The sequence below is a fragment of the Dryas octopetala genome, chromosome 9 (assembly GCF_963921425.1).
Source record: "Dryas octopetala chromosome 9, drDryOcto1.1, whole genome shotgun sequence".
NCBI lineage: Eukaryota > Viridiplantae > Streptophyta > Magnoliopsida > Rosales > Rosaceae > Dryas > Dryas octopetala.
Window position 1 is genome coordinate 13359548 of NC_141374.1, and position 15540 is coordinate 13375087.

General features: G+C 36.2%; 1 protein-coding gene across 1 annotated transcript; it reads right to left on the reverse strand.

Moving 5' to 3' along the window:
* On the reverse strand, window positions 1-1845 carry LOC147274350 (cytochrome P450 78A9-like). Its single transcript, XM_086256807.1, has 2 exons — window positions 808-1845; window positions 1-718 (listed from the first exon to the last, which is right to left on the reverse strand). Exons 1-2 carry the CDS (start codon window positions 1798-1800, stop codon window positions 98-100), a joined length of 1614 nt encoding a protein of 537 aa, XP_086112933.1. The 5' UTR covers window positions 1801-1845; the 3' UTR covers window positions 1-97.
* Window positions 1846-15540: the final 13695 nt, after the last annotated feature.

Here is a 15540-nt window from a genome sequence, read left to right on the forward strand (position 1 = left end):
TAAAAGTAAAAGATTGAGATGCTGAGATTGAACATATTAGAAAGAACCTCTAAACATTTTATAATTTTCTTTATCTTTTTCTCTGGCATGCTTTTCTTTATCCGCGCCTATGATGCAGTTGGGCAGTGAGAGGTTTTGCCATTTCGCAAGAAAGCCTCAACACTTCGGATAAGTCCACCGGGTCACGATCCGACGGCACCCACTCAAACTCATGCAACAAGGACCCGACCCAAAAACAAACCGTGGCCAGGCCCAATGCCTTTCCGGGACAACTCCTCCGACCCGACCCAAAAGGCGCAAGCCTGAGGTCAGACCCCAACACAGAAAACTCCACGTCAGCATCATTGGACGACACGAACCTCTGCGGCATAAACTGGAGCGGGTCCTCCCACACCAGTGGGCACCTGGTGATGGCCCACATGTTCACCATAGCGGTGGTCCCAGCAGGCACTTGATAGCCATCGACAATGGTGTCTGTGATCGCCAAGCGGGCCCACGAGAGCAGTGGGCCCGGCGGATGCAGCCTCAGTACTTCCTTCACCACTGCCTGCAGGTACACCATCGACGGAATGTCGGATTCCATCAACGGCCGTGATCTTCCCACCACCCGATCGAGCTCATCGTGGACCTTGGATTGGATGTCAGGATGGAGCACCATCCTCGCTAGTATCCACTCAATCAAAACCGCAACAGTGTCCGTTCCTCTGAATATCATTTCCTGTAGCGCATCATTTTCTTAGCAACCAAACACCATGCATGTAAATTAATCGGTAACAATTCAGCTTGAAAAATTTGAATTTTGCTTACCCAAAGAACTGCGATCATATCGTGGTCGGACAATTTATCGGGTCCTTGAAGAGATAGAAGAACGTCTACAAAATCATGATGGTTTTTGGTCTGGCCGGTTTGGGCCGATCTATGTTCATGGATAATACGGCTGACGAACCGGTTCACTTTGGGAACGAGTTTGTTGCATCTGAACCGAATATTCTGGAGGTCTAAACCGGCGAGCCAGGGAAGGTGATCAGACCAGTTGAGCTTACCTAACAACTCGTAGCCTTCTTCCACAAGCTGACTCAGCTCCTCGGTCTCCGCATTCGACGAGCCGAGTTCGTATTTACGTCCAAACACGGAGCACATCATGTTGTTCAAAGAGGCTCGCCGGAGAACATCACGGACGCAGCAGTGATCGCCACGTGTCGCGATCAGGAACGTCATTTGAGCCGCGATTTGAAACCGTTGGGGCTCGGAAGCGGAGATTTGTTTGGGGCAAAAGAGATGGGTGGCGGCGATGCGTCTGAGGGTACGCCAGTAATTTCCATAAGGGGCGAAGCCGATAGCTCTGTTGAACATTAGACTGTAAGCCGACTCTTTTATGGGGCGGTCCGCGAAAACCGAGCTGTTGAGGATTTCTTTGGCTACGTCGGGGTTGCATGTGATGATGACGCGGGTGTCGCCGAGGCTGAAAGCCATGAGGCGCTTGGCGCCGAGGCGGTCGGCTGCTTTAGCGAGGTTGCGGTGAGCGAGGTTGGCCATGAGGTTCATGCTGCCAAGCACTGGGAATCCATGTGGTCCGGGAATGGGAGTTTTCGTAATTTTGGTAATTTGATCATGCTTTCTTTTCTTCCAGTACTGGTACGTTCCCCATGCTGGGCCTCCAGGAGAGGCCCAGTATAAGAACGACATGGTCAACCAGACCATGCACATAAAGAGAAGGCCAAAGAGGGTGTTTGTGGAAGACAAAGATTTGCATTTGGAGAAGAGAGCCAAAATCCACAGGCTGTCTAGCTGTGTTTCCATGGTGGGAGAGAGAGAGAGAGAGAGAGGAGGGGGGAGTGTGTTGTGTTGTGTTGTTTGTTTTCCTTTTTTGGATTGAACTATGAAGTGGGAATTGGCTTATATAGATACTGGGGTTGTGCGTTGTGGGCTGTGGAGCAAGAGGGAGGAGGAGGATAATAATAATAATTTAAATAACAAAACCGTTAAATAGGGGCCTCAATTCTCATGTAACGGAAAAGGGGAAGTGAACAGGGAAGTTATGGAAATATCAGTTTGCGCCGCCATCATTATAAAAACATATAACGGACAACGGGACAAGAGCGAGCCACTCAAGAGTCGTGACTCACTCAACGCTCGTTTAATCGCGCAGTTACTGTTTTCAGGTCAAGGTCCGGTCCATGAGGGAGATACAAGTTCTATGTGTATTACGTAAAATGACTACACACGCTATATGTATGACATAAGTTATAAGGAGGAACATAAAAAGTTTTTAAAAAATATATAAATTTAAAAGAAAGAGCGAAAGAGATGGATATATATACGTGAAGAAATTAGTATAATAATGTTCAACTTTATAAATATTATTTTAATTATTTAAAATATTGATAACATTCTTGAGATATTTTATAAGGCAGGTGAATGAATTTTCTCTCTCATTATGGTTAAAATTCTCATTTAGCAAAATATCATCATATTATTCCCTGAAGTTTTAGGATTCGATATTAAGGGTACATGTGAGGACAAGGGAACATATCAAATCTAGAATATGATCATGTTAAAGAAAATAACAATATTTGTACTTTTACGTATAGGTAAGGACAAAAAGTACTTTACCATTTGAGTTATATGTCGATCGACATATTATTCCGTTATCGACATATTATTTCGTTATTAACATATCATTCTGTTATCGACATATTATTCCGTTATTGACGTATCATATATCGTTATTGACGTATCATTCTATTAATTTTAAATTATTATTAATAAAGTAAAAGCATGTATATGTAACTATCGATCACTTGATGATGATATGTATGCAAAGTATTCAAAAATGATATTAATCGTGTGTTTCTCAACTAAACACCCAAACCCTTTTACTATATATCCAAAACAATCGCAATTAACCCAATTTGAATCAAGCCAACCCACTAGTGGAGGTTGTATCACACTCATGCACTCAAAATCTATTAGTCACAAGGCCTGGCTTGGCTAGCACTCAAAAGTCAAAACCCTCCATCTCCTATTCCAAAGCTCACAACCGCATACTGCCATGCCACTTTAAAGCGCGCTCCTCCCATCTGTTGGCACCACCCTCATCATTCATCAACCAAACGTTGTGCTAATAATCACAACCCATGATATATGTGCATATATATTGGGATTGAGGAACCTTGGGAGTTGGGACTCTTGATTTTGTCAATGCCATGCATCTACTACAATCATTTTTTAATTTCATAACTATTTGATAACGAGTAAAGAAACTTATGAGAACATAAGTTGTAATACAAATCTTGATCATATATATTATAGAGTATTTTTTATTTTGGCAGGAGAGCACTTGGGCTTAACTATAGAGAATGTTAAAAAAAAAATCTGAAAATATCTTAGAAAAGTCGGACATAGATGTGTGATGGTTACACGTGTCCGACCAAGGGTGAGATGGTGATGCTATCGTGCCTAGCTATGATGCCTAGGGTGCCCAGTTGTAGGTTCAGCTAGAAGTCGCATGAAGTTTTGGCAGTACACAGTAAAGGGCATGCAATGCAAATGCAAATGCAAATGGAACGGAGGAGGCCCCATATCACGCACCAAGCGAGGTTGGGTGAAGGTGTGAGACCCCCCTCCCACCCCCCTATGGTCTGTGCGATGCTGGTGGCTTGCTTACCACGTGTGATATGCAGTGGGTTCATAAATCGACGATCCCTGCTTTTCCCGCGCACCAAAGCTCCTCATTAAACCTCCACGTGTCCTCTACAGTAAAGGGCTTGGTAGTGGCACAGAATGTGACGTTTCGTAGGTCCCAAATATCCTTGGGGACACAAGCACATTTCTCGACTTTGGAACCTGTTCAGTCATGGGTACAATCGTCATTTCACAATAATAGTACGTCAAAACCACAAAAGGCCAGGGGATGGTACAAGCAGGCCTCGTCTCGTAGCTTTTCCATTTGAAAGTGGGCCCCCACTGAAAACCCCCAGGACCAGGACCGTTGGTCCCAGGTGGTCAAAACTGTGGATGGTTTTTTATTTTATATTTTATTTATGGATGGTTATTGGAAAATTAACACCCAAGTCCTACGACTCCTACCGTTAATAATGTAAGGAATATTGTGAGAAATATTTTATACAAATAATTTTCAGTACCTAGAGTCATTAAGCCAGAAATTTTTATGGTATGACTTACTACAATGCTATGTGTAAAGTTTTCTTTTTTAAAATTTATTTTAATTATTTAATTGACATCTAAGAATTTAAAATTCATAACCTATTTCAATATGGGAGACTGGATGTCATCCATTAAATCAAATAATTATTGACAATTGTAAATTTTATTTTAAATAAACATACTTGTCAGTATATCGTTAAATGTCACACCATGTACTTGATACAAGTGCCCCTATTAAAGAATCTCTCCCAATAAGCTTCAAATAGTAGTATTTTGTTGATATAATTTTCTACGGATTCAATCACGTAGGCTATGATATCTTGTGGTTTGTTTAATTTTGTTTTGATTAGAAAAGTTACGTCTTGGTCCTAAATTTTATCTAAAAATTAAACACATATGACTCATTGTGATTGGATTATAAGAAATGGTGACTTCTTTTTATGGTTAAGCTCATTATTTTTATTCAAGAATACTCTAAAACTAACTGCTTAGTAAGTTAATACAAATTTAACCACCCTATTAGGCCCACTGCATAATGTACACTCAAAATCTAAACCGTCCATTTTTTAGGCCCTACTTCAAAGATTATCCCTGTAAAAAATCTCTAAAATCGGAAGTCATTTAGCCATTTGATTATAACAACAACTATTTATATGCTTTTATCGAAAATACTGATCGTCTATTTATTTGATCTTAATTAGATAACTAAATGATTTTCGATTTAGTTGATTTTTTGTAATGATGATCTTTGAAGTATGACCTAAATAATTGATGGTTCGGATTATGAAATTAGTTATGTGATGGGCCCAAAAGTATAGTTAGTTTCATATTAACTTGCTAATTGATTATCTTTAGAGCACTCCTCATTTTTATTTATTTATTTTTACGTAACATTTAATTTTAGTCTTATATATATTATTTAAGCATAAAGAAAAACTAATTAAATAAATTTCTAGCACTTCTTAGGCCTACTACTATGCAGCCGGAAAGTGTGACCCAAAACCCATTTTGGGTCACAAATGGGTCACACCTTAACACTATGGGCCGGAAAATGTGACCCAAAAGAGGGTGTCACCCAAAGTGTAACCCAAAAGAGGGTTTCAGTGTGAGCCAAATCTGTGTGTAACCCAAAATCAGCAAAGCCCACCACGTGAAGAGAGAGAAGCAAAAGCTGGGCAAAAAGCTTGGTGGGCCCCGCGCCTATTGCTGCTGACGCAAGTGTCGGCTGAAGGCTGGAGATGACTGTTGCAGCTCCGGAACCTGTGTCATCTCGTGGGCCGCGCCTAGTGAGCTTGGCTGTTGACGCGTGGCGTGCTGGGCTGGTCACCAACGGTCCAGATGAGATGACCGTTGGTGATCAACGGCTGCTGTGATTTGTTTTTTTTTTTTTTTTTTTTTAGATGGGCCGGAAAATGAATCAAAGGCTGAGATGAATGGACCGTTGATAATCAACGGTCCAGATCGGCCAAATCCTTTTTTTTTTTAACAAATATTTAATAAATCATTTAAAATAGATATAATATCCGAAAAATTGTCAAAAAATTTCAAAAAAATTTTAAAAAATTCCCCAAACCCTCCAACAACTATATTTTCAAATAGGTCTATATATATCACACAACACTCATATGGTTTCATCACAAATTACAACCTTTGTTTACCAAATTTACACAAATTTTTTTTTTCTTTGTCATGGCTCCAAGAGGAAGTGCTTGGGTGGTAGCTGAAGATGAAGCCCTAGTGATGGCATACCTAGAGAGGTCTCCCGACAGTTGTCTTGGTGCCCAAAATAGAGCCGTCATGCTTTGGGAACAAATTTATCAAATTCTCAAGCGTAACATGGGGGGTGAAACAATTCGTAAGGTTGGCGGTATTAAAGCACGATTCAAAGATATTGCGCGTGATTGCAACAAATTTTATGCTTGCTTATTGGAGGCCGAGCGAATGCGTGCAAGCGGTGCAAATGATGCCAATGTGGTAAGTTTTTATGCATTTATATATTTGCATGATTATTTTTTGTTTTATCCAATTATCAAGCATATTTATATATTTGTATAATTATTATATGTTTTGTTTATAAATGAAGCATATTTATATAATGGTATTACTATTTTATTGTTTTGTATATGTATCAAACATATTTATATATTTGTATGATTATTTTTGGTTTTGTTTATAAATGTAGCATACTTATATAATGATATTATTAATGCCATGTTTTTCCTTTAAATCATCGTGTTGTTTTTCTTGTTTGTGGTTGTTGAAGTCCCGATGTTGTAAGGCTTATGTTGTCTAATTTATGAAATTTTCTTATTTTAAATATATTCAATATTGACCTTATTTTAAAGATCTCATTAAAATAAGATCACTAGAATCATTTTTATTATACTTTAAATTTAAAATTATCAATTAAATATCATTTAATCAATATTAGGCATATTTTAAATATATATAAAACACTGTGACCCAAAATGAGTCACAGCACCATAAATGTGAGAATTGGGTCACAACACTATTTGTGACCCAAAATGGATTTTGGGTCACAAAAAATGGGTTTACCATAGTGGAAGGCCTTATAACATAAACCTTTATATATATGTCGATCAAAACAAACAAAAAAAATAAGACAAGAGAATCTAAATCTTTTGCTCACCAAATATTTAGATTGTACTTGATATTTTGTCTCAGAATTGACTCATGGGTCAATTCATATGGTCTGTTCCTAACAAATTATTGTCGGGTCGATCCATACCTTTCAAACCCTTATTTTTTCTCGAATTATTTTCTCTTGTACTCTATATTATTCACACACACACACACACACAGTTTCTCACAATCTCCTCCAATTTCTCGGAATTTTTCCCATTGTCTATTATACTGTCACTTAAATTATTTCCTTAGAATGCATAAATATTGTACTAAATAACAAAACAATCTATATATTCAATGGATTGTGTCTAATTAATTTCTAGCTACAATGACATCTGATCGACAAATTAATAACAAAACTAGAGGATGTAGCTAAACAAAACTAGGAAAGTCTCAATCAATGGACATTATAATTTATTAAAAACAATTTATACTGTTGTAATATTCGACATGAAAGCCTGGACGACAAACCTTATCAAAAGAAATCTCAACGACCACCCACATTAAAAAGTGAGATGACACTGAATTGACCATACTCTTTCATTTTTTGTTGAAAGAGATTTTACTTTAAATGGTCATGGAAAACGCGAATCAGCCTTGTTTCTCTGTATGCTGTATATAGATATATATGTTTCCTACATAGAGAAATTGTGTACATCCATATATGTTGTATATAGATATATATATTGTCATGCATGCATTAAGTGGCGGAGCCACAATGGGGGCATTGGGGTCACATGACCCCAATAGTCCAGTTGTTTGGCTCTTATAATTTTGGATCTAATCCCATTATCCTTTTAGACAAAAAAAATTAGACTCTATTTTTTATGAACATTAGAAAATAAGTTTTTTATTTGAAAATATATAGTTTCTGTTTGTACTTTTAGAAGCTAAGATAAGTAGATATAATAATTGGAAAATTTTATATTGGATTATAGTGAGGAGAAATTTTTTTTATTATTATCATACTTCTATTATGATTAATTCTTGGCTACGCCGCATGCATTCATGAAATAGAGCATGTATGAGAGAGAGAGAGAGAGAGAGAGAGAGAGAGAGAGAGAGAGAGAGAGAGAGAGAGAGAGAGAGAGAGAGAGAGAGAGAGAGAGAGAGAGAGAGAGAGAGAGAGAGAGAGGTGACATCAAATATAATGTGATGGGAGACATTATTGTGCTCAAGTATATTCTTTTAGCCACCTCTACCTTGGTTATAATTTGAGTCAATATATACCCAATTAGTGGATTGGTCTTTCCCACTCAAATTAAGCAAGTAAAATGGAAATCAATTAAAATTGTTGGGATTGATATGATTTAATAATATATAAACTAGGTTAATTATTAGTGGCTGAGGGTGGCATTGAGAGGTCGACATTCACTCAACGTACTCATTCCAACTTGAATCTTTTTTTGTATGTTCTGAAGGATTTTATTTTTTTAAGATCTTTATATTCAGTGTCCTTTGAGAAGATAGCTTTAAAACCCTCCAATTAATTTGCAGAATTCAATTGCTGATGTATATCATATGCCTCTCAATTCTCAGAGTGACCACTAATCACAAGTGCATAACTTTTGTGCAACCACAATATATAATTTATTTCCTAGTACTACTTGTGCTGAATAATTAATAAGTGGGTTAATCAAAAACAATGAAGATAGTTGCACTAATTGACATTGTTGCATGCCACATGTATGATAGATGAATCCTGTAAAAGTACTTCATGAGCTTTTGAAGAAACAAATCGATCTGATCTGATCGATGATTTGATTGATGTTTTATATATTAATCATAATAATCATTGTCACTGAGGTCTGAGGCTTTATTCCTTTTTCTTGGAGAATATTTGAAGCAAGAAAAAGATGATCGAGCTAGTTCTGTGATTCAAAATATTCTCATTCTGATATATTCTGATCGAGCTACTTGTAAATGTTTATTTGATGTATACAATTTAGGAAATTTTCTCTAGCGCAGGATGCGTATGAGTATTCAAGCGCACACTTATACGTACATACTGTAGTGTTATGCTCATTATGAGCATTCACATTTTGGTGCTACATTAATTAACCCTTTGATTTTGAGTAAAGAAAAAATAAGAGAGCAATTATTAGCTACTATATATTCTTAGGCTGATCAATATCATCAAATAATTGAAGTAATTTACCTGATTTTTAAGCATATATTCCATGCTGGCGTTTGGAGTTCCTTTGTTCTCTAATCTCCGTTTGAAGTTTGAACATTGACCATTGTGACAAAAGGCATTCGATCCACCTTAATATTTAGGCTTATTATTCTATTTACCCTATGTTCAGTTCAAATTCTCGCTTCACATTTTGACTTTTTTTTTGCCTACAATTACTCTCTAACGTTATACTCTGTGTCTCATTTAATTTGATTCCGTCACATTCATCAATATCTTATGTTAAAAATGCTTATCTGGCATCCACTTGTGCAAAAAAAATTAATTAAATATTACAAAAAAAAAAATCAAACACATACCCCCACCTTCCCTTCCCCATCGGCAACCCACCCAACCCCACCCTCCCTTCCCGATCAGCAACCCCCCCACCCCCATACTCCATTTCTTTTTTTAAAATTATTTTTTATTGATTTTGGAATTTTATTTTAATTTTTTGAAATATTAAAATCTTAAAATAATATTTAATTCATTTTTAAGCACACTTGAACGATACATTAGCACTTTAACGGTAGATATTGACGGATTTGATAAAATTGGATTAAGTGAGATATATATGGAGTGTAACATCATGAAGTAACTTGAGACAAAAAAAAGTTGGAGGGTAAAGTGAGAATTTGAACTATGCTCAAGGGGCAAATAGAATAATAAGCTTAACATTTAATGCTTTAAAGATACTTATGCTTCAGCAATTGGGCCATATATGATTAATTATTCTTCAGAAAAAAAAAAAAAAAAAATCTTTCTAAAAAGAGTGCATTGTGGACATTTGTGATTGTTAAAAGAAAGATTCCTTAGTAAAAATGTTAGACTTTGCATAGTATTATATATTAAGTTTTGGATTTCACCATCTATTGTCAATGGTTGAATGCTTCAATTTATGTATGTCATATTATTAGAAGTCAGAATATGCAATCAATGATCCCACACATAAGAGTCTTACATAATAAATAAATTTTAACGAGTGACATTGTTATTGATATTGAGATTTTATTACATTTTTTGCTGTATAAATCTAACATGTATTGTGAATCTATCACTTTTTTATTGACATTTTTTTAAGATACAGGAACTCAACACAAATACTAGGGACGACTGGACGAGGACCACCTTACAAATCCATGGGCGATTGAAATATGATGAACAAATAATATGATGTCATTACAAAATCTTATCCACGCATCTTGCACTCAAAATTAAGCATATAATCTTCTGTACGTCGATATGGGAATCATGACATTGACTAAAGCACCTGGGTCATAAATCATATATGGGTGCTTTTCTTATAAAATTTTTGGTATATGCCAAAAGCGCAAATCCAGATTAAGCATTTACAATCCCATAAACTTCTAATGCGCAATTCGGACATTTTCAACTTGAATTCTTATGAACTTTAACAATTAGTAAGTGTCATCTATATGGACAACTCATGTACGCTCATGGCATGCATGGATGCTTATAAATTAATGGTAGAATAATTATTCAGACCAATTCACGATTAAAATTTGACTCTCGTTCTCTCTCCTCTCTGTTGTCAAATACGGTAATATTTTTTCTTTTTTTTGGCCAAGTCGGTAATATTCTTTCTAATATTGAATATTCGTTAATATGTTAATACATAAAATGGGTTCCAAAAATATAGTTCGGATTTTTTTTTTTTTTTTTTAACACCTTGTTGAAACTTAAAATCCGAAAGCTGATCATGAGTCTTGACTCAATGAGACTAAGGCAGCCAAAATAAGTAAAAGTTAATTATCACTATGTATTGCTTTTGAGAAAGGAAGCTAGGGCGTGCCAGTAAAATACTAGTTTTCTATAGGATGCCATATCATACTATGAGTGACAATGACAACGTACGGTAGCAATTAATTAAAATTATATTATATTATTTAGGAAGGCATTTTTGTACTTTTTTTTTTTTTTCTTTTCCATTTGCACTCTATCATATTTTTAAAGATTTTTTCTATGTATTTTCAAATCGACCCTTTTATGGCTTATTGATTTCTTCATTATTAATTCGATTATTATCTAAGACATCAGTGTTAGATGTTAAAACTTTTCAGATGGTATTTTTTCATTTCTTTATCGTGCTTCCTGTGATGCTTTCTCTTTATATCCAATCTTATTTGGATTTATTTATTTTTTCTCTAGTGTTTTTCATTTTTGTTAAAGGATAGCTCAAATTTGCTATAAATGATGGGTATGAAAGCAAAGATTATTAAGGGGAAGAGAACCATTATTAACGGGGATGACAATTATAATTGGTTGTTTCGGATAATATTTGCCTTGAGTTGTAAAGATTTGGAATAGAAAAAAAAAATGAGAGGAAGATAACAAGAAAGATCTAGAATACAAAGGAAGAATGAATGAAAAAAATCTCAACATAAAAATTCTAGTGTACGTGTTGATTTCTTTGGATTAGATTAATATTTATATTTGCTTATTGATTTATTTGGTATGAAAAAGAAAAAAAAAGAGATATTGAGAGAATATGAAAAGAAGGAAGAAAATGATAGTTTCAATACAATACAATACAACTATTAAAAAAATACTTAAAGTACTCCAATATTGTGACCATATATATGTATTTAATGGACAATATTAACCAAGTTCTGGAGACAATAGCCTCTGGAGAGAAACCTAGCTAGTACTAGGCTACTAGCATGATAATAGATTAAAAAGAGAAGACATAATACATAAATTAAAACATTTTCAAACTCAAAGGAGTAAAGGGTAGAATTGGAAATATAAATAAAAAATATATAAAAAACCATTAAACAAATATGAAGGAGTGCAAATGGAGAAAATAGGAGTGTGAAAATCGCCTCCCTATTATTTATTTATTTATATATATATATATATATCCTTCATGGCCCTTGTTCCTTAACTTAAACAAAGCAAGTACAAGGATCATTGGAAGCAATGAAATTAACGTCATTGAATATTGCGAGAGTGCAAACTTAATGAATTGGTCACGTATTGCTTTAATTTATCACCAAATGCGATTTTGATCATATGAATCGCCAGAAACTTACTAGGAGAGAATCCAATTAATACAACCTTTCCATTTAATGGAGATTAAGGTTGATCATCAAATTAAATTGAAGGGAAAGCTTGAGTGACATCAAATGGATATAGCCTTGCTTCAAGCTTCAAGTGAATATGGACTTGTTCCAGGCAATGGGTTCATCTTCCTTGAAAAAACTTGCTAAAATTTTGTTCATGTTGTGCCTTTCACAAGCATGAAGCATGCTAGTAATTACACAATTGCGACACGGTGGAGTACATGCATAGATTAAGACAGTTAATAAACTTAAGAACAAATTACACGTAAGTACCTTAGATTCACACTATTTTATATATATATATATATATATATCCTTAATGGCCCTTGGTCCTAACTTAAACAAAGGAAGCACAAGGATCATTGGAAGCAATGAAATTAACGTCATTGAATATTGCGAGAGTGCAAACTTAATGGATTGGTCATGTACTGCTTTAATTTATCACCAAATGCGATTCTGATTATATGAATCGCCATAAACCTACTAGGAGAAAATCCAATAATACAACCTTTCCATTTAATGGAGATTACGGTCGATCATCGAATTAAATTGAAGGAAAAGCTTGAGTGACATCAAATGGATATAGCCTTGTTTTAAGCTTTAAGTGAATATGGACTTGTTCCAGGCAATGGGTTCATCTTCCTCGAAAAAACTTGCTAAAATTTTGCTCATGTTTTGCCTTTCACAAGCATGAAGCATGCTAGTAAATACACAATTGCAACAAGTTGGAGTACATGCATAGATTAAGACAATTAATAAACTTAAGAGCAAATTACACTTAGTACCTTAGGTTTACACTATTTTTTACTTGGATACCCTGATAAAAAAAATTACATATATATACCTCAACTACCATTTTTTGACACTTAGATACTTCCATCAAATTTTCCGTCCGCTAGGCTATTAATTGCCTACGTGGCACAATGACGTGGCTTAAAAAATTTTACGTGGCCAAAAAACAAAAAGTTAAAAATACAAATAATTATTTAAAAAAATTAATAATTAATTTTTTAAAAAAACTCTCTATGCCTCCTCCCCCCACGCCAGGGATGGCAACGGGGCGGGTTCGGGGCGGGTTTGCCAATACCATACCCGCCCCGCCGGGTAATCGGGTCCCCATCGGGGGTATTTGGGGCCCCTATTATTTTCAAAAAAATAATTTTTTTTATTAATAACATATCAAATTAATATAAATATATAATATAATAGATGAAATACATTAAAATTCATCATATTATATTACAATAATACTAAATCATAAAGAGAACACTATTAAATTTTAAAGATATGCAATAAAAATTAAGAAAATAAATTATAATATAATTATGTAATATAATATTTTTATTAAACGGGTATACGGGGCGGGGCGGGGATGGGGATGGTATTACCATACCCGCTTAATCGGGGCGGGTCCCCACGGGGATTTTCGGGGGCGGGGAATTTTGCCATCCCTACCCCACGCCCAGCCAGCCGTCCTTCCTGCAGCCTCTATCCCCCGGATCGCTGACCGCCGCTCTTCTCCCGCCCGCCGACTGCCCTTCTCATTTCTCTCTTTCTCTGAATAACTATCTCTCCTCCAAACCCCAGCCCGACCGCCGCCCTCCCCCTACGTCCCTCCCAACCCAGCCCCACCTCAACCCCTCTCTCTCTCTCTTCCTCCCCGAAACCCTAGCCCCGACTCCACATCACCACTGAAATCCAACCCAAACTCAGCCCCTCCCCGCTCCGCCTCGAGCTCCACCCACCCTCCTCGTTCAGATCTGAGAGAGAGAGAAATAGGGTGAGAGAGAGTGACAGAAAGAGAGAGAAAGAGTGAAAGATAGAGAGATGGAGCTGGTGGCCGGAGAGGGGGAGGGAGGTGGGTGGGTGGGTTGGGTGGCCGACGCGGGGGAGGCAGATGGAGGAGGGCTCGGGGTTGGGGTTGGGCTGGGGTTTCGGGGAGAGAGAGTGTGAGTCAGAGAGAGAAAGTGAGGGGCGAGGAGAGAGAAGGGGGCAGAGAAAGAGGAGAGGGGCAGTCAGCAGGCGGGGAAAAGAGCGGCGGTCGGCGGTCGGGGATAGAGGCGGCCAGAGGAAGGGGTAGCTAGGCGTGGGAGAGAGGCTGGATGGGCGTGGGGGGGGGGAGGTGAGGCATAGAGAGAGTTTTTTTTTTTTTAAATTTAATTATTAATTTTTGTTGTTTTTAATAATTATTTGTATTTTTAACTTTTTTTTTTTTTGTCCACGTGACATTGTTTTAAGCCATGTTATTGTGCCACGTAGACAATTAACGGACTAATGAACGAAAAAGTTGACGGAAGTACGTAAGTGTCAAAAAATGGTAGTTGAAGTACATCTATGCAACTTTTTTTTTATTGGAGTACCCAAGTGAAAAACGGTGTAAAATTGAAATACCTATGTTTAATTTGCTATTAACTTAATATATTTTGTCTTTATTTTAAGCATGTGATGTAGAGATTAATAATTTAATATGTGTATGACGGTATGACTATGACTGTCTCATCTTAAAAATTTTTATATCACCATTGGAACGATGATTAGACATCAGTTAATTTTTATGAAAATTTAATTATATAAAACTTAAGAGGAGAGCTTCTCCTGATATAAGTAAAGAAATGTGATGTTATAAACTAAAAAAAATTAGTGAGGTTCTATTCAATTCTTCTGGAAAAAGGGAGTTGAGAGATTTAATTATGCTGAATTTGAAAGCCTAAAGCTTTCTAACCTGGGCTAAGCTTCCATATCTGCATATTCTTTTACCATTCAATTAATGTGTAATTGGTTGATGAAAAATAAATTAATTAAACAAGTAGCAAGTGGTGTATCAGTCATCTAGCAGAAAAATTGCATATCTTGAATTGCAGGACCATTAGATATTATTCTAAAATATAATTTTCCAAATTCATGAGAGTGATCGATTTATCTTTTCTCCCTATGATCCCTGGTGTTGTAGACTTGTAGTTGAAAATAATGCCATAAAATAAGCAGGAATCAAAGGGCAGGGTACATAATAATAATAGTGGTGGAAAAGTCGATTAGTAATGCTTAAGCACTTCGGTTTTTAAACCATGAAGAGCCGCTTAAACAAAAGCAACATTTAATGGGCTGGTTACTCTGCTTTACGTGCTCTGTTTTTCTGTCTTTTTATGAGTTAACATTGGTCTTGGTCCCCTACTCACAAAAACCAACAAAATTGACTACGGGAGATAATTTTCTCTAATGCGAGATGGGTTTGCAGGATGAATGTGAGATGTGGGTGCCGATCGAAGCATATAATCACCGATTAATCCGCAGTCACATTCGACATCAATGTGTCTAACCTAAAGTAACATTTTTTAAAGAAGCTTGAGGAATATGATAAATTGTTTTGTATAACGGTAACAATATCATGTGCTGTAATTAATTAGTAGAGGTGTCAAATGAGCGTGAGTCGACCCGTTTAAGGCACCACACGAACTCGAGACAAGCATGAAT